Below are 18,537 nucleotides of genomic sequence, written 5' to 3' on the forward strand. Positions count from 1 at the left end.
CCACTTACTGACTGTACTTGACTTTATTTCAAATATCCCAACTTCACCATATTTGAAAAATGTTTTTTTTCTTCACCTAAAATGCACTAGGCATGACAATACATTCCAAAATATAAAGAAATGTGATTTTAGACATGATTGGAAGCTTAATGGCAGCCACTGTCAGGGAATAAATAACAACATGGAAGAACATTTCCCACCCTGATTTCTTTTTTTTTTGGTTAATTAACTAGTCTTTGTAAAATTACCCATGTATGTTGCAAGTGCATTTAAAAACCAACAGCGGTCTTTACTTTTGTTTTAATGTAATGTTGAAAATAAGCCAACCAGTAGAAATTTTACTAGCAATGACGAACAGCGTTTCTAAGCCATTAAGACCAGTGGTTCTCAAATGCTGCGCCTTCAGGACCCACTGTAGCACCCTAATTACAAGCTGTGACCAGATAAAAACAATTTCACTTCTCAAAATTATTGAAGAATTGTGCAGTTTAAACAAGCAATATTAGAATATACTTACAAAATGACCAGCAAACAGACAACCAAGACAACTTTAAGTAATAGTTTTCTTAGCAATGTACTTGTTAGCAGCATTTTAAATGAAATCCAAAGCATTTCACTTCTGTGGCTTTGTCTTCTAGACAATAATATCCATATCTTATTTTATGCTCTATCTGCATTTTGCCATGCTCAACATGTGTAAACGGTTGAATGTACTGAGTCAACCACTACAAAAATAATTTTACTAAAACATCACAATGACCCAGTACTGATGAGCTATTTTCAGAACATGTCCGTAGGCAACTCAGCTGTGCTTAGTGGGCATCCTGAATAGTTAAGCAGAGTGGAAAGGGGTCTCCAATGTGGTACCCGAAGGCACCACATTGGAGACCCCTGCTTTACAGGCTTAAGAGACTGATGATAGTGTGGATTAACTTTTTATTAAAAAAAATGGTGGGGACCTGATTTTATTTTCTGTGAAATACTTTGTACGCAGCAACAGTTGTTTTGGGAAAGACACAATTTTTTTTACCACCAAAACACATACTAGGGTAAATGGCGCTGTCTGTGTTTGAGAGTCAGCCATGTTAACTTGTCAACTACAGAGTCTGACATCTGTGGCATTGCTTCCTCTGTATTTATTTGTGTCCAATGCATACCCCTCATTCTTGATCAAAAATTGGTCCAAAATTTAGTTTCACTTTTTTTTTTTTTAGCTCAAACCAAGCATTTTGCAAATATAGAATACGTGCGCCAGGATTAAAATCATTTAGCGACAATGTAAACTATGAACACAATACCAACATAAAATGTACATTGTGTTTAATGTCCTTCAAAGTCCGATTCATAATCAAATACACCAGGTTTTTCTCATTGATACTTCCAGGACGACTTTCTGTTTTCTCCATTCTCTTGTTTCTTGAACCATGAATAAAAGTAGAGTGATAATGAGATTACACCTAATGTCTTTGCTTTCGTCATCTATATCACTAATGGTTAGCAATCTGCTCTCGTCGCTGTGACTCAGATTTGATTACATTACATCCAATATTTTGCAATTGTAATCACTGTTATTATTAAACTGATCAATCATTGCACAAATAGGGTATTTTGCATTTACAGAATGTGCCTTATGCATGAATAAATACAGTATTCTTAAACGTCTTCAATGCTAAGCTGATGTCACATTTAAAGCGGTGCGATGGCAGCTCGTACAGGGATTTACTCGTCATTACAACGCTTAAAAGTCCACGTCTCAGATGAGCTCCCCTCGTGAATGCCTTACAGTTAACAAATTCCGCAGCACTTGACATGGTTGGATTTATGTTGTATGGCACTGAATGAGTTGGGTAAAGGAATTGACAAGGTACTCGGGCTATAGCAAATGTATGGATTTTGCTCACTTGACTACTCAAGTACAGTAAGTACTTTTGCCACCTCTGTGTTACAGAACATAGTTCAATTAGAAGAATTGTCTTTAATGATATTTATGTGCATCTGGTTGCAGTGAATTTCCTTTCTTCTGACTTTTTGTTCTTTGGAAAAGCATTTCTTGACCACTTTTTTCCTCTGCAGTCAGCATCCGTGGCACCCATCTCCTACAAGCAACTGAAGGCTCGGGAATGAAGCTATAGCAGCTGTGGAAGCAGTGGCAGCATTTCAGGGTTCCATGCCAATCAGGTCAGACGCGTGACCACCATTGGAGGAGGAAAAAGCGGCACTTTCTGATTCTGAAATTGGAAAAAGAAAACCTCCGTCCGCTCTCATTCAATTGTGACATTATAGCGTACACGCCGCCCATGCATGACTGCAGAGCAGCAACTTGCATTATTTTTTTAATCTCTACAAGGAAGACGGACTCACCTATTTTTGTCTTTTGTCTAAAAATGAATGCATACACAGCTGCCTTGTCCCAAGATCCAACTGCTGTGTTTTAACAAGCAGTGATGTCGTTACCACTCAAACGCGTAACTGCATGAGGGGGTGAAAATTTGTCAATGAATGTTAAAGCTCATCGCAGAAGGCAAAGTTTAGGTTAGGGTTCCTTGTTTCCCGTCATAAAACATATAACGTCTTCACTTTTTTTTTTTTTTTTTTTGGTTCCAAAAGTTTGAGAGTTTGCTATAACAGTGTCCATGTGCTCAAAAATGTCCAAAAATGTTTGTATGTGCGCATCTGAGATTAAGGAATAGTTTAGCGATTTTGGGTCAGTGTGGCAAAGCTTATAGCGTGACCTTAATCGTCACGCCTCAAAGCGTTGTTCATTCCAAGAGTCTAATTAAGATCAGAGTTAATATATATGATATACCTTACAGTTATCAGATGCTAAAATCCAAATAGAAAACTAACACTTTTGTTGTCTCTTCTTGTTTACTTTCATTTCAACAAAATGGCTCTTAATAAGCCACTAATGTCTTTGGAACTACTTGAATATTGGCCATTATTAAGGTTTGAGCATTTACTTGATAAAACTGCTTTTATTTTTTCCAAATTCAGTGGTACCTCGACTTAAGATTAGACTTTGTCCCATGGTCATGCTTGTGATAAAACACCTCAATGTATCTTCCAAATGAATAGAAATTATTATAGATGCCCAAAACATCTACTAAAAATAGGGGTGGGAAAAATCAGTTCACACATATAGAGTTTGCTTCCTACCACAAATATCAGTAGAATTGCATACTCAGTGAACAGTCTGCACTAGACAACGGGGTTAATGATTATTGGCACCCAGGAAGCTCCCGGCATTTTTCAGTGCGTTCAAATCCAAATGTTGAAATCTTTGGTTTGGTATCTGACATATTGTGGGTCAACTTATATTAAAATCCGTGTTCACGAGTTGAAACAAAACACGGTAATTCTAAAAACGGCATTCTAAACAGCATAGCACATATTGCTCTTTAAATGAAGCTAGATGTACCCAAATGCTTTTAAGGCTTGGTAAGCAGCTTGAATGACTTGTACTTTTAATGTATCGAGTTTTGATGAATTTCTTCAACCACTGCTTCAATGTTGAAGAAAGGCAAATGGTTGAGAAGGCACATGGACCTCAGTCGGTGTACAGTGCCATCCACTGTGAGGAGGTTATATTATATACTGTACAATAATACATTCCATTAAGCCATATAAATACTTTAAAATACACTTTATCAAGAATGTTATTTTCACATTGTCACATATTTATTAAGGCATTTACTCACCTTTGTTCTATAATGTCTTTGGACAAAACGGCTTTGATCTTCTGCTTTATTTGGCTCCGTCCAGACTACACCGTGCTGGGAGAAAAATGGGAGCTAGCTTTCTTCTGAAGCTTTTACAACCTTTAAGTGGCATCAGAAAAGCCGGTTACTTTTTTGTGTTTAAAACCTTGATGGAGTCTAATGTTGCGCTTGTCTAAACAAGAGAATTAATCACAAGATGCTATTTTGAACTGTCTCTTTTCACAGCCACTTTTTGTAAAAAAAAAAACAACATCAAAATACCAAAAACCAAGAGGTTAATGGACACTGAACCATCTTGTGCCCTTTTGGCTTGCAAGCCTCAATGCACCTGGAAACCTCGAAGATGAATGTATCGAAGTTCTATTTAAATCCTGGAGGTTTTTTTTTCTGTAATAAAGACAGTTTTTGAAGAAAGAGGCTGCACTTGTTTCTGTGTTGGTGTGCTCTTTAATCACCGTAAGCGGACGCTTTGCAGTCATGAGATGGCAGGAAGGCTAATCTGGATCAACCATGTGGCCGCTTCTGGGCTCAGGATTCCTTGTCTGCAGTTGCCATGTGTGCAAGTTTGTCTTTTTAGGTTGCACTTTGGCATAACTAGTACCTTTCATTTGATATCATTGTACATTGATTTTACAAGAGCAAGTGTATAATTTGTGCAAAGAAAATTCATTGAAAAAAATTTATAAAATGAATTTCTATCACTTTTTACATGTTTGCATGTGGAAATGGAAACAAAATAACTTTTTAATTTTTGCAAAAACAGCAAACGAAGACATGTCATGAAAACACCTGCTCACAACACCATGAGCTACTGACCCTTCCTAGCAACCTCTTGACTGACCCTTTCTACTTCATGTGATTTCCACGCACCCACAGAATATTTAGTTTTCTTTTTTTCCAAGCCAACCATTTTAAAATACATTATAAGATTGAACCAGTAGATACCATGTATTTTTCTTTTTGTTAAATACATTTTCTTTGAGTATATGTGTAATTTTAGAATTTTGGTATCCATGCCAATGATGTGCGTGATATTTGTTTTGGGCAGCCTGGTGGATGGGTGGTTAGTGCGCAGCTCCACGTTGTGGAGGTTCAGGGTCCAGCTACCACAGCCTCCCTCTGTGGAGTTTGCATGTTCTGCCCGTGCCTGCATGGGTTTCCTCCGGGCACTCTGGTTTCCTCCCACATTCCCAAAACATGCATGTCAGGTTAATGGGCCAGTCCAAATTGTCCCTAGTTGTGAATAAGCGAGTGAGTTGTCTGTCTGTGTCCTGCGACTGGCTGGCAACCACTTCAGGGTGTCCACTGCCCTAAGATAGCTGGGATGGGCTCCAGCACCCCCGTGACCCTACTGAAGATAAGCAGTGCAGATGAATAGATGAAGTCTTGATGGTGCTCATTTTTAATAAAAGCATCAATGCGGCTGCATCGGCTTGCGTTTCGTTCTGTGTGCATGGTTACAAAGAATGACAATAAAAGTAAATTCTTCTTAGTCTCACTATCACGCTCTGCCGTGAGGCAATAGAATTACGAACCTCACTCTGCAGAAGCTCAGCAAAGTACTATGTTGCATACAGCTCATCTTTAATTATGAAAAACATCCCATGCAATGAGAGAAAAAACCTCTGCCTTGACTTGCTGTTAGCTAGCTAAACTATGACTAATTCTATAGTTTGAAGCAAAGGAGAGCACCAAATCATTGATCTCGCCATTGCCCTCTACCCAGAGGCAAGAGATCTGAGCGCCTCACTTTGCAGATAATTAGCGTATATGCTACATATTAATCGTATAGACCATTTTCTGTATTTGTTTACAAGTGTGACATAGCCCAGCTGTGTGTGCATTGATGAGGCAGAACGGCAGAATACATGTCAGTTTGTAACAACTACCTGTAATTGACAGAAAAAGATCGAAGATGGTATCCTCTCAAACAAGCACAAAGTATAAGGAAGCAGCGGGATGGCGACTTTATTTTTAGTGATTAAAGTAATAAATATATATACAGTGCATCCGGAAAGTATTCACAGCGCTTCACTTTTTCCACATTTTGTTATGTTACAGCCTCATTCAAAATTGTTTTAATTTAATCTCTTATCTCAAAATTCTACATAAAACACTCCATTATGACAATGTGAAAAAGTTTTTTTTTTTTTTTTTTTTTTTTAACTTTTTTTGAATTTATTAAAAATAGAAAACTAAGAAATCACATTTACATAAGTATTCACAGCCTTTGCCATGAAGCTCAAAATTAAGCTCAGGTGCATCTTTTTTCCACTGATCATCCTTGAGATCTTTCTACAGCTTAATTGGAGTCCACCTGCAGTAAATTCAGTTGATTGGACATGATTTGGAAAGGCACACACCTGTCTATATAAGGTCCCACAGTTGAGTGTGCATGTCAGAGCACAAACACCAAGTATGGAGTCAAAAGAACTGTCTGTAGACCTTGAGGCACAAATCTGGGGAAGGATACAGAAACATTTCTGCTGCTTTGAAGGTCCCAATGAGCACAGTGGCCTCCATTATTCGTAAATGGAAGACAATTGGAACCACCAGGACTCTTCCTAGAGCTGGCCGGCCTTCTAAACTGAGCGATCGGGGAAGAAGGGCCTTAGTCAGGGAGGTGATCAAGGACCCGATGGTCACTCTGTCAGAGCTCCAGCGTTCCTCTGTGGAGAGAGGATAGCCTTCCAGAAGGACAACCATCTCTGCAGCAATCCACCAATCAGGCCAGTATGGTAGAGTGGCCAGACGAAAGCCACTCCTTAGTAAAAGGAACATGGAAGCCCGTCTGGAATTTGCCAAAAAGCACCTGAATGACTCAGACCATGTGAAACAAAATTCTCTGGTCTGATGAGACAAAGATTGAACTCTTTGGTGTGAATGCCAGGCGCCATGTTTGGAGGAAACCAGGCACCCCTCATCACCAGGCCAATACCATCCCTACAGTGAAGCATGGTGGTGGCAGCATCATGCTGTGGGGATGTTTTTCAGCAGCAGGAAAAGGCAGACTAGTCAGGTTAGAAGGAAAAGTGAATGCAGCAATATATAGAGATATCCTGGATGAAAACCTGCTCCAGAGCGCTCTTGACCTCAGGCTGGGGCGAAGGTTCATTTTTCAGCAGGACAACGACCCAAAGCACACAGCCAAGATCTCAAAAGATTGGCTTCAGAACCACTCCGTGAATGTCCTGGAGTGGCCCCGCCAGAGTCCAGACTTGAATCCGATCGAACATCTCTGGAGAGATCTGAAAATGGCTGTGCAAAAACGTCTTCCATCCAACCTGATTGAGCTTGAGACTTATTGCAAAGAAAAATGGGCAAAACTGCCCAAAGATAGGTGTGCTAAACTTGTGGGATCATATTCAAAAAGACTTGAGGCTGTATTTGCTGCTAAAGGTGGATCAACAAAGTATTAAGCAAAGGCTGTGAATACTTATGTAAATGTGATTTCTTAGTTTTCTATTTTTAATAAATTCAAAAAAAGTGAAAAAAAAAAAACTTTTTCACATTGTCATAATGGAGTATTTTGTGTAGAATTTTGAGATAAGAGATTAAATTAATACAATTTGGAATGTGGCTGTAACATAACAAAATGAGGAAAAAGTGAAGCGCTGTGAATACTTTCCGGATGCACTGTCATCTCATCATCTCATCATGCACTGTATGTATATATATTGATCGGCAATACATATAGATATTGTTTGTGGAGCGTTTGCATGAGTTATTTTTGCCTCAAATACAACAGCAGTGCAAATGGGGCAAGTAACGGGGAAATTACCTTTGTTTTATGCCATCAGGTTAAATGGACGAAAAAGGTGGCTCAAATGACAGTTTTATATTTAAAGTAGCTTACAATGTAAGTTTCATTTTAGAAAATGAGACTTGGCTTGCACCCACCTAAAATACATGTTAGCATTGTTGGGATCAATAATAACGGTCAATAGTTATTGTTGTTAACAATATAATGATAAATATTATTAAATATACATTATAACATGAGTTATAATATATATATAAGCACTGCTAGCGAACAATTAGTATTTCCGCAATACTTACCATGCTTACTAGGGCATTTAGCATTCATGCAAATGCAGTTTGCTGTAATGAAGACTGAAACATAGACATGCCCAATGATGTCCTCTTTCCAGTTATTTTAATGGCTTGCAGCCACAGGCTCCTGCGGTGCTTTTGAAAAGGCCTGTTTCCTCTTGGAATTGCTAAAACAGAAATGTTTTCCTTAAAGTTGTGATGTTTGCACCAGCTCGGCATGTTGATTTTGTAAATTGCGACTTTAAAGACTCAACTCAATATACAAATCTTTGTTCTTGCACCATTCAAACTGTTTTAGTTAATCTGCGCGCAGCCTGTGGTGATCCTGGGGATGATGTAGGCTTGAAAGGAGTCTACTAAAAATATTTAGAACAATGTGAAAATTCAGCGTATTTTGAAAAAAATCAGGTGCTGGAGCTAATCGCAGCCAAGTTTCCTATGACATGAACCAATGTAAGTAGTGTTTTGGTGCAGCGCTACGCTTGATGTTGTGTCTGTTTTGAATAATGTTTAAAATCAATAAAATATTTGAATAATGATAAATAGTTCACAGATCTCATGGAAGAGGGGTTCTGGCAAGGTAGCGGGGAGAAAGACCATTATTCAATCAGCTTAAATTAGAGACATTTTCGCAAAATTCCATGAAGTTTCGGGATTTGTGGAAAGGAATAACCTGGAAAAAGTGTCGGGCTATCGCTACGTCTACCTTGTCCATTTCAAATGGATTCTGATGAGCCAGAAAAAGCAGACCTCATTGGATCAGTTTTTCAAGAAACGGGAGGTAAAAAGGTAAATCAATATTTTTATAATGTCCTTTAACTTTTATTTTTTTTTAACATTGTGTGTCTCTTATTTTATGTTTGTTGTGCGGTAATCTAACTTTAACATGTATTTGTTTCATTTTTGATGCTCTTTTATTAATATAATAAAAAATAAATTGTACTTTTGCGGGGCTTGAAACGGATTAGTGCATTTGCATTCAAAATGCGTCTCTACTTATGTTTTCAGGTTACGAAGCTACTCCCAGAACGAATTCAGTTTGTAAGTAGAGATAGACGCGCATATTGTGTACAGGAAACGTGTTTGCATCCAACACGCAGGCCTCACAGATCTTGACTTGATCTAAAAAAAGGAGGGGGGTCGCTTTGCTCACAATGACCTGGTTGTTCTCTTTGAATGTGATTTTTGTGCCTCACAAAAGATCTCACTCTCTTCCAGAGCTGTTTCATGTCGGTGACTAAAACAATCCTGCTCATTGTAATGCTTTCAGAGCTCAACGCCGAAGCTATAAAACACAGGAGTAGGAATTACAGTGAGGAATTGGCTTGCTGTCAGGAGTTTTTAATGCGGAGCTGACTCACTCGAGCCGAGGAAGAGAGAGAGAAAATCTGGAGGAGGGGCAGCAGCAGCAGACCGCCAGTGGTCAAAGGGAAATAATATCGTTTGTTTGTTGCGAGGGAGCCAACAGCTGACTGGAGGTTTGCTTACATGCTGCAAGAAGTCTGCGGCGGGGGATGCTCATCAACGTGGGGGAGACGACCATGTGGGAAGGGAGAAGGATGTGAGGAGGTAGCGGATTACACGGTGCGTCTGCTGTCCGTTTCCTGGTAGGAATGGGCCCGGCCTCCATGCAAGGAGAGCCCATGAGCGAGTCCCGGGAAGAGATGGAGAGCTACGGCCACTTCCTGCAGGCCCGATCTCAGCTGGAGAGCACCCTGCAACGTGAGTATACACGTTACTGTGAACAGTTAGCTAGCCGAGTGTACACACCCATTCTCAGCTTTTGCTATATTTTAGATAAACGGCTGAAGATGAGTGGCTTTTAAACACTTTCATCATTAAATACCGTGCTTGTTAATGCGTGCACACTCCTTGTATGACAGATAATATGGGCGTCTTTTCAAATAATGACACTTGTTTTGAAAGAGCCGCAACGTTGGGTGTGTCGTTTGAGGTGTCCTTAAAAGTTGTAGTTAGATTATTTTCTCTATCAAGTAAGTGTTAAGAATACCCAACTGAGTTCAAAGAACCCTTATCCTTTATATTTCACTGCGTCGACCTCACTTTTAGCGGAGCTGTTCGGGTCGGAACTCTATATGTTCCAGTATTGTTATGCTCGTCCCGTCGGGTTTTTCTTTTGAGTTTTTGTGTGTGAATGTACATGAAATGGTGAAAGTAAGAAGCCGTCAGATTCAAGGAGAGTCCAAACGCCAGCACAAACCCCAAGAAAGATGAAGAAAGAACAGTTTATTTGAGCGGGTATAAGGAATGCACATACTTGCACGTGCGTTGTAAACGAGCTGACAGAGTGTGCAATGATGACATAAGCCAGGAGATGGCAGGAGAGAGTAACAAAGTTCCAAATTACGTACAGCTTCTTTAAAGATACATTGTGTATTAGTTAGCACCTCCTATTGGCAAAAAAGTAGAAAAATATTTATACATATGAATAATATATAATATATATTGATGTGTGTAGAATAGTTAGATATTGATTTGAATAATAAGCAAAAATACATGAACTGTCATGCAAACATGCATTTTTTAAGTACTCGAGGGTCAAGTATTTTGTGTTTATTTTACATATGTGAGGCTCACCTAGGGAGAGCTAACATGATTGTCCAACCGTCTTTCTGCTATGGATATTTTACTCCCAATAACCAAAAACTTTGGGAATGGAAAAAACATTTTTTTTAAAAATTGTACGCTCACTTTAAAGCAGGTGGCCAAACATGTATTGAGTCACTGGCCGCATTATTTTGAAAAAAGTGTCATGGGGCCTGGCCAACAAAAAAACAAACAAAGGCTGATTAATGTACAGTAATCTCTCATTTTTCACGGGATTGGGTTGTAACATAGTCCTGCGATTTTAAAAACCTGCGAAGTAGAAACATAGAGTCATCAATGTTTCGGTTTCGGGCGATTTGTAGCTCCAGGCCATCCGCTTTTCTTTTTTTCAAATGCAAACGTTTACCTGAATTTGGGAACTTTGCTGTTAGATATTATTTCTATTTTGAAAAGAGGTTAATCTTTTTTAAAACTGAGTTTTTTTAACTGTGTATTTTTCAATCCAAATAAGTGCTCATTATGCCATAAACAGTGCGTGTGTCCGTGAAGCCAATAACATTCGGATGCCTGTTTCCTTTGGTTGATACATTTTAGTCAGCAAATACTGCTTTGGGCTGGTCTTTTGCAACATCCAACGGACATGTTTAAAAAAGCAGGTCATTGTTTGACGTGATTACGCCTCGATTTTCTCTTGTGCTTCCTTCAACTTTGTCTCAAGGGGCAAATTAAATCTGTTAGCCGGCCAAATACAGCCCACGGGCCGTCGATCATTAAGCACCTCTTTAACCATATGCTGTGTAATATTTGACCACTTGATGTCGAGTGCTAAATAGAACAAGGAAGAATACAAACTACAGAGATTCTAAGTGACCAAACCATTTTATTTCTCATTTTTGTCAAGCCTTTACCAAGGTTTTGGGGTTTGGGGGTTACCTGTAGCAGCAAGATGGCGTAAAATCGTGACAGCTCCCTTTAGGTGAGCCTCATGGGAAAAAAAAATCTTAACCTACAAGTATTTTTAAAGATTCACGTTAATATGATAAGTCATGTTATCATCATGTTATGTATCATGTTGCTCGTTATTAAAATATTGTGTTTTTTACCACTAGGAGGAGCTAAATAATACACAATGTTGGGGCGACAGTAGCTCAGGAGGTAGAGCGATCGTTTTAGGATTAAGGGATCCCAGTTCGAATCCCGGCTTGTCCGTGTTACATGTCGAAGTGTCCTTGGGTAAGACACTGAACCCCCCAATACCCCCAATAAGCAGGTTAGCGCCTTACATGGCTGCACAGATCACGGCCGCTATTGGGAAATGTGAAGCACAATGTAAAGCGCTTTGGGAAGTCATTGACTTGAAAAGCGCTATATAAATGCAGATCATTTCATTTCATTTCACAATGTCCTTTTAAGTAAGCACCTGCATGTGAATGTCTGTGTATTATTTAAATTCAGGAAAAGTTACTTTTATAAAATAATCTGGTACAGTTTGTAAATACCTGTTGAAAAATGTAATCAGTATCGTAATCCAAACACTATAATATTGAATTCATGTAGCAAAATTCATTTTGATTACATTTGGATTACCCCAATACCAAATATTATAATGAAAGACAAAATAATTTATTTTAAAAATTATCTCAAATTTTAATCGTTTAGCATAGTATATTGAGCAAAAATACAACTTTCTCTTTCACACAGCTCTGTTTTAGTTTACATTAGGAGGACATTAAGAGCCAAATATTGTTTTCAACGCACCAAGTGTTCACTTTCTAAATTTCCAACAAACTTTCGGATGTCTTGTGTCCTTGTTCACGTTTTAATTGTTTAAAGTGGGGATACCAAACCTCTTGAAAATATTCTGATTTACCTGGCTAAGTAAAACATTCTCACAACATACCAACACATTGATCAAATAGAAGATTATGAACAACAATAAACTTCAAGTTCTAAAAAGAATGCTTCAAATGATTCAAATTTACTAAATATCCCTGAACACATCACTGTGCATATGCGCACTGCCCTGTGTCAGGTACGCACACAGGATAGCAGCCTAACGAAATTGCAGGCTTGCCCCGATTCAACAAAATGAGCGCGACATTGAAGTAGGAATAAAATACAGAAAAAGAAAAGTGCTGTCTCTTGTGTCTGTCAGTCTTTAAACGGTAATAGACACAATCGTCTATCGGCGCATTATGTATACAAAATATAATTTTGAATAAACTTCTAATCCTTCAAAGTAATCCCTATTATAACTAAATGTACCTGTAATTTGAGTATAACTTTTTTGTAACTATAACAGAATACACTGACATTTTTCTGTATCCTTATTACTTAACGCTGTTACATGTATTGCATTACTCCCCAACCCTGTTTAGGTTCCATTGTCGGTTAAAGGCTGTGACAGATTGATTCCTAAATTTGTCCCATCAAAATATTCTTTACAGACATGTGGTTTGCCACATGGGTGTGTAAAACTATAAATTATTATATGGATGATGCTCACTATGTTGTTTGAAAAATAATAAAATATGAGATAAATAAGATTCACTTTGCAATTAGACCAGCGGTATCAAATGGCCAAATGAATAAATTAATCACTTTACATAAAAATAAAACCGTATTTTTGTATGGCTCTGTCAGTATTTTCGTAATTTAAAAGCAACCAAAGACAAACTTACTTTGTATAAAAATCACCAGAACATGGAAATTACATGAAATAAGGCAGTATTATTCAGGCATGATCGACAGCTTATAGTTTAATTTACTTTAAAGTGAAAAAGTGCAATACACTATCATTCACTCTACCGAAATAGTTTAAAAAATTATTTCATTGAAATAAGATCAAATAAATGCAAACATCTGTTTACCAAATATCAAGGAGAAATAACGGACGCTGGCCATAGAAGACCTTCTCGCAGGCCAGATGTGGCCCACGGGCCATGACTTTGACATAGGTAACTTAAATGTTCACGTGCCTGTAAGAAGTGTGCTGTTAAGTCAGTTGATAGCAGAGCCGATGTGATGTAAACACGGATAATCCAACTTGTTTAGACAATGTTCGCCAAATATCTCGTTCAACTTTTGTTAAATTAACCTTTTCTCTTTTGAAACAGCACCTATATTTACGCGTTAAGGAGCCATTACTGAACCTTTGAGTTTGGGTTTCAAGGAGACTCTTAGCCCCCACAAGAGGCTAATAAGATTACCAAGGCGAGCTCATCTCATTGTTTAATGAAAGGCCCTTTGCCGTTTACCTTTGTCTGTGCGTGTAAAGTGAGACCACAAGGGAGGAATCTAACCTAAGCTTGTTGCAATGTGTTTTTATGGAGCAGGTCGTTCTACGAGGGATCCAATGGCGAAAATTGACATTGATTCAGCAATTGACATTCACACAGTTCGTTTAATTAAAGTATCCAAATATTCTTTTAAAGAATAATCACTCAACGATATTTAAAAAGAATTCACAATCAGAGAAAAATTGTGATTATTTGTGTGCTTCGACACAAATGGCAAATGCTGAGGGGTTAATCCGTGGCACTGTTGTCATGGCGATAATCCCTTTGGAGGCATCCTTTATTTATTTATTTTTGGGCATTTTTGGGCAGGGTATAACATTGGATTATTTTTCACTACTAAAGAGGTTTAAGTCTCTTTTAAAACCATTTGCTGTATGGTCACTATTTGAATAAATAAATAAATAAATAGACAAGTTATGATTTTAAAAATAAATGCAAACCAAATGCTACATCTGTCCGCTAGGACAGGATATACTCTCTGCCCAGCCTTGTCATTTGTTCTGATGTAGTGTAATCTTATTGCATGTGCACTATTAAAACTTCTATTTGTATTTTATTTTTTTATTCAATTCGGAAAAGCACAGCAATTAAGGCAACTGTTTTTTCTCATAACTCCAATTTGAGTTTGTGTAGCATGATGAGTTGAGTTCATGTGTAAAATGTCTTTACTATTTTATATAATGTCTTTATATTTTAATCAGAAATACTACTACAGAAATATTACATCAGAAATTGTACAAAAATACAACTAAAATAATACTACAAAAATACAACAGATGTTACAAAAAGTACCATACGACAAAGAAATGACAGGAATACTGCACAAATTCTACTATCAAAATACTAAAAAAAATACTACTTTAGTAATACTACAAAACAAATGTAGCACATTCATCGATGGGTCGGAATTCCGTTTTGCGATGTCAAAGAAAATTATGAAAAAAAATCAGAACATGTTAATTGAACTCTTTAATTCAATTATTCACTGTGACTAAGTTATCTGATGGTACCTGGCCATGAAAATGGTTATCTTGAATGCGTGAAACAAAGGAACAGGCCGGTCAGAGGCTGGAGCCATGAGCAGACGCCTGAGACACTCCAATACAGTTATTTTTGAGCCAGAAAAGAGGCAAGTGGGCTCACAAGAGGCCAAACGTGTTCTCTAAAGCCAGCGAGACAGGTCCCAGGCAAACAGCAGCACAGGAGGACCAAATCCTGGCCCGCAACCATCCAGGTTCTGACCAAGTCCCAATTTAACAAGCAACCAGAGAACCCTGCCGAGCTAGCATCCAGGCCTGATTGAGCCTGAGGCAAAACCGGTGGGACCCAGCCAGCAACCTCACATAAAACGCCTCCAGCCACTAGCAGCCAACCGCAGCTTCAACAGACTGGATCCCGTGGTCCTCTTCCAGACTGGGTCCCCAAGCCTTGAGGATTCCTCACCGCTCTACCGCAGAGGACATGAAGACTGGGCCTTCACTTTTGTAGAACCAAGACCACAGTCCGTCTAATGGGGTTAGGTATTGGTATTGGTGTGACGTCAAATTTACAGAAACGAAATAATTAAGCCAACGTTGTCTTTCTATCATGGGCGGCACCGTGAATGAGTGGTTAGCACATCTGCGGCACAATTCTTGGATCTTGGGTTCAAATCCAGCTACCAGCCTCATTTAGAGCCACACAATTTTTGATAAAGAGGAAGAAGGCATTTTCTGACCGGGGTTTTCTTAAAGAGGCAAACAAAAAAATGAGAATGTCGTTGGTGGCAACAGTTCATGGCAAAGATGGAGTTCAAATATTGAAAACCTGTCAAAAATGTGTTACTTAGTTGAAAGTATATGTTTTGTTTTAATGGCTGCAAATTTAGTGATGAGCAGAAATGTGATATTTTATTTTTATTTAATTCAAAAATAATTTGTGTTTGTTCCTACATAATTTATCATTTGTACAAAGATGGTGCAGAGTTCATGAGCATTTGTAATTGAAACAATTGTAAAGTTAAAGAAGAAATAAAATATTGCATGTTGAAGTTTATCTGTTTCCTACCTAGTTGAATCATTCTGAAAATGTTTTAATCATTCAAAATCAGTTCTCACAGAAATATCATAGAAAATATAATCAATTATATCAATACAGTTAAAAAAAAATCAGTATTTGCACACCCTGCTATTTTGCTATTTCTCCTACTTAGAAAACATGGAGGGGTCTGAAATTTTCATCGTAGGTGCATAGCCACTGCGAGACAGATAAACTAAGAAAAAAATCCAGAAATCACAATGCATGATTTTTTTTTTGTCAATTTATTTGTGTGATACAGCTGCAAAAAAGTATTTTAACACCTGTGTATCACCTACATTTCTGACCCTGAGAGACCTGTTAGTTTGCCTATTAGAAGTCCACCTGCACTACATGTATCATCCTGAATCAGATGCACAACCTGTCCACCCCATACAATCAGTAAGACTTGAACTAGTAACATGGCGAAGACCAAAGAGCTGTCTAAAGACACCAGAGACAAAATTGTACACCTCCACAAGGATAGAAAGGGGCTTTATTCTTTTGGTTCCTTTTGAGCATTTGTAATTGAAACAATTGTAAAGTTAAAGAAGAAATAAAATATTGTATGTTGAAGTTTGTCTGTTCCCTACCCTTTTGAATCATTCTGAATAATTTTTAATCCTTAAAAATCAGTTCTCACGTAAAATATCATAGAAAATGTAATCAATTCATTGATTTAATTAATATTCTTGTTCCGGGAGTGCGTTACCAGGGTGCCCATTGTGTTACTCCGCGCCCTTGAAGTTGCTCTCGGCCTCAAAAAGGTTGGAGACCCCTGACCTAGAGTGATTACTTTGCCAGACTTGAGGGTTTTGCTAGCAGGGTCAGCAACTGAATCTTGTTTTTGCCAACATTCCTCCAGTGGGGATTATTTGGTTCCCACCTCTGCATGCCTGGAAAGCTTGCGACAAATCTCCAGGGAAGGCTAGAAAAATTCGCCCGACAGGGGACTCGCTTTGTCGCTGCGCGATTGTTTATCCGGGTCACAGTGTTCTGTTGGTGTTGGTCTGCTTTTAAAAAAATCTCTTGTTCCACTTATAGAGCCTCCACGAGGTACTGTAAGTAACAATCCAGTGTGATTATAAGTGAATGAATTGGGGGGATGTACTGTATGTTCTTTGGAACTGCTTAAGGGACCGTGTGTTACATTTGACCACTAGATAATATGAAATTGAAACCATTTAAAATAATCACTATTAACTCCAATCATATAATACATTTACCTTTTCCTTCTATTCATTCAGAATAGAAGGAAAAGGTAAATTTATTATATGGCTAATGTGCAAAAGCTTAAAGTGACAAAATATTTGGTTCCTTTGATAAAAGGCAAAATATCCAGGTACATTACTATTACATTTTTTTATCTAGGGATCTAGAGGTATGTTTAAAGGGACAAGGTTTACTATTTGACCCCAGAGAGCTTGCTCTATTGTGTAGTGCAACTGAAAATGAATGCTACAAAGCACGATAAATGATTCAAACTAGGAGACCAAAACACCATTGTTTTTATTCTCATTTTACCAGAAAGGAAAAAAAATGAAACGCATGAAGAAAAGAAAAAGGCGCAAAAAAACTTAAAAAAAAAAGAAAAGAAAGAAACAATAAAAAAATAATAGAGAAGAAAAAATAAACAAGAAAAAAGTGAAAGAAAAAGGAAAAATAAAAGGAAAAAATAAAATAAAAAGAAAATAAAGAATCAACTATAAAAATAGAATGGAGATAAAGAAAAGAAAAAGAAAGAAATAATAGAAAGTAATTAAAAGAGAAATGAGAAAGCGGAAATTAAAGAGAATGAGAAAAGAAAAGAAAATATAAAGGAAAGAAGAGGTGAAAGAAATTAATTGAAGACAATATTAAAAGAAATAGGTTTTTGGGGGATACTCACAGATATCCTGCTATCACTTCAGCTCCATGTAAGGTGAGGCTCATCTTGTTAAAATTAATACAAATTTCTTGACCTATGAGTATTTTAATACATGCGCATTTATAGTTATAGTTGATGTATTTTTTTACTTATTCAAATCTTTTTTTTTTACTTTTTAACTACTGAAGTTTTATATCAATAGGAGTTACTAAATAGTGCACACTGTCCCTATAATGCTATTCAGTAATCCTCTCTTTTTCAGTGTGGTACAGAAAATTCATGTTGTCAAGTCATGTTTATTCTTATAGCCCATAATAACAAGACGTCTCAAAGGGCCGTACAGACTACAGGCTACTATTAAACCATTACCTGATCTAAAACCTACATGAATGCAAGAGAACACTCAAAAACCTGAGCAAACGGAGAATCAACTCTACACAGACATCAACATAACTTATAGTAATAGCAGAGTGTTTGGGTGAGAGCTTACAGAGGTTTACTTCTTTTCAAAGCTATTGAATATAAGTGTTTTCAGCCTAAAATTAAACCCTTTCGGTTTGAATCCCAGAGAACAGAGCATTCTACAGCACCGGGGCTACTCTGGAGAATGCTCTCAAACCTGCAGATTTCTTCTTGGCTCTTGGGATCACTAGTAATGGAAAGGTTCAAAAACTTGCCCAATTACATTTTACTTTTTTACCTTATTGATACACTTCTCCACTTGTTTGTCAGCTGCCCGACGGTTTTGTTAATGGAAAAAAAAAGCACTACCCCAAACACATCTTAATTTCTCTGTCATGTTTCCTGGTGTACAAATGTCACTTTAGCCAAGGTAATATCATCCTCGCTCAGGCTCAGACGCTCTCAGTTACAGTCACGTACATCAAATATTTATCAGGCATCAGTCAAGATCATTTCATGGAAGGCCCACACACTCCCATTAAGGACTTGGAGGCATCTACATTTTTACCTTTCA

General features: G+C 37.7%; 2 protein-coding genes across 5 annotated transcripts in view; both read left to right on the forward strand.

Annotated features, from left to right (window-relative positions):
- The window catches only part of atp11c (ATPase phospholipid transporting 11C (ATP11C blood group)), a 48,519-nt gene extending 44,383 nt beyond the window's left edge, over positions 1–4,136 (forward strand). For all 4 annotated transcript variants that reach the window (XM_088344745.1, XM_088344747.1, XM_088344744.1 and 1 more), the window contains one exon: positions 2,074–4,136. Coding sequence is in view for 1 of the 4 variants with exons in the window: in XM_088344746.1 (XP_088200872.1) it covers positions 2,074–2,124 (51 nt within the window). In the remaining 3 variants the exon portion in view is untranslated. The remainder of the gene's footprint in view (positions 1–2,073) is intronic.
- Positions 4,137–8,932: 4,796 nt separating this feature from the next.
- The window catches only part of mcf2a (MCF.2 cell line derived transforming sequence a), a 44,999-nt gene continuing 35,394 nt past the window's right edge, over positions 8,933–18,537 (forward strand). The window contains exon 1 of the mRNA XM_088344749.1: positions 8,933–9,494. Coding sequence (XP_088200875.1) covers positions 9,386–9,494 — 109 coding nt within the window. The 5' untranslated portion in view covers positions 8,933–9,385. The remainder of the gene's footprint in view (positions 9,495–18,537) is intronic.

Source organism: Urocampus carinirostris, chromosome 9, assembly GCF_059441175.1.
Source record: "Urocampus carinirostris isolate Australia breed hairy pipefish chromosome 9, RoL_Ucar_1.0, whole genome shotgun sequence".
Lineage (NCBI taxonomy): Eukaryota > Metazoa > Chordata > Actinopteri > Syngnathiformes > Syngnathidae > Urocampus > Urocampus carinirostris.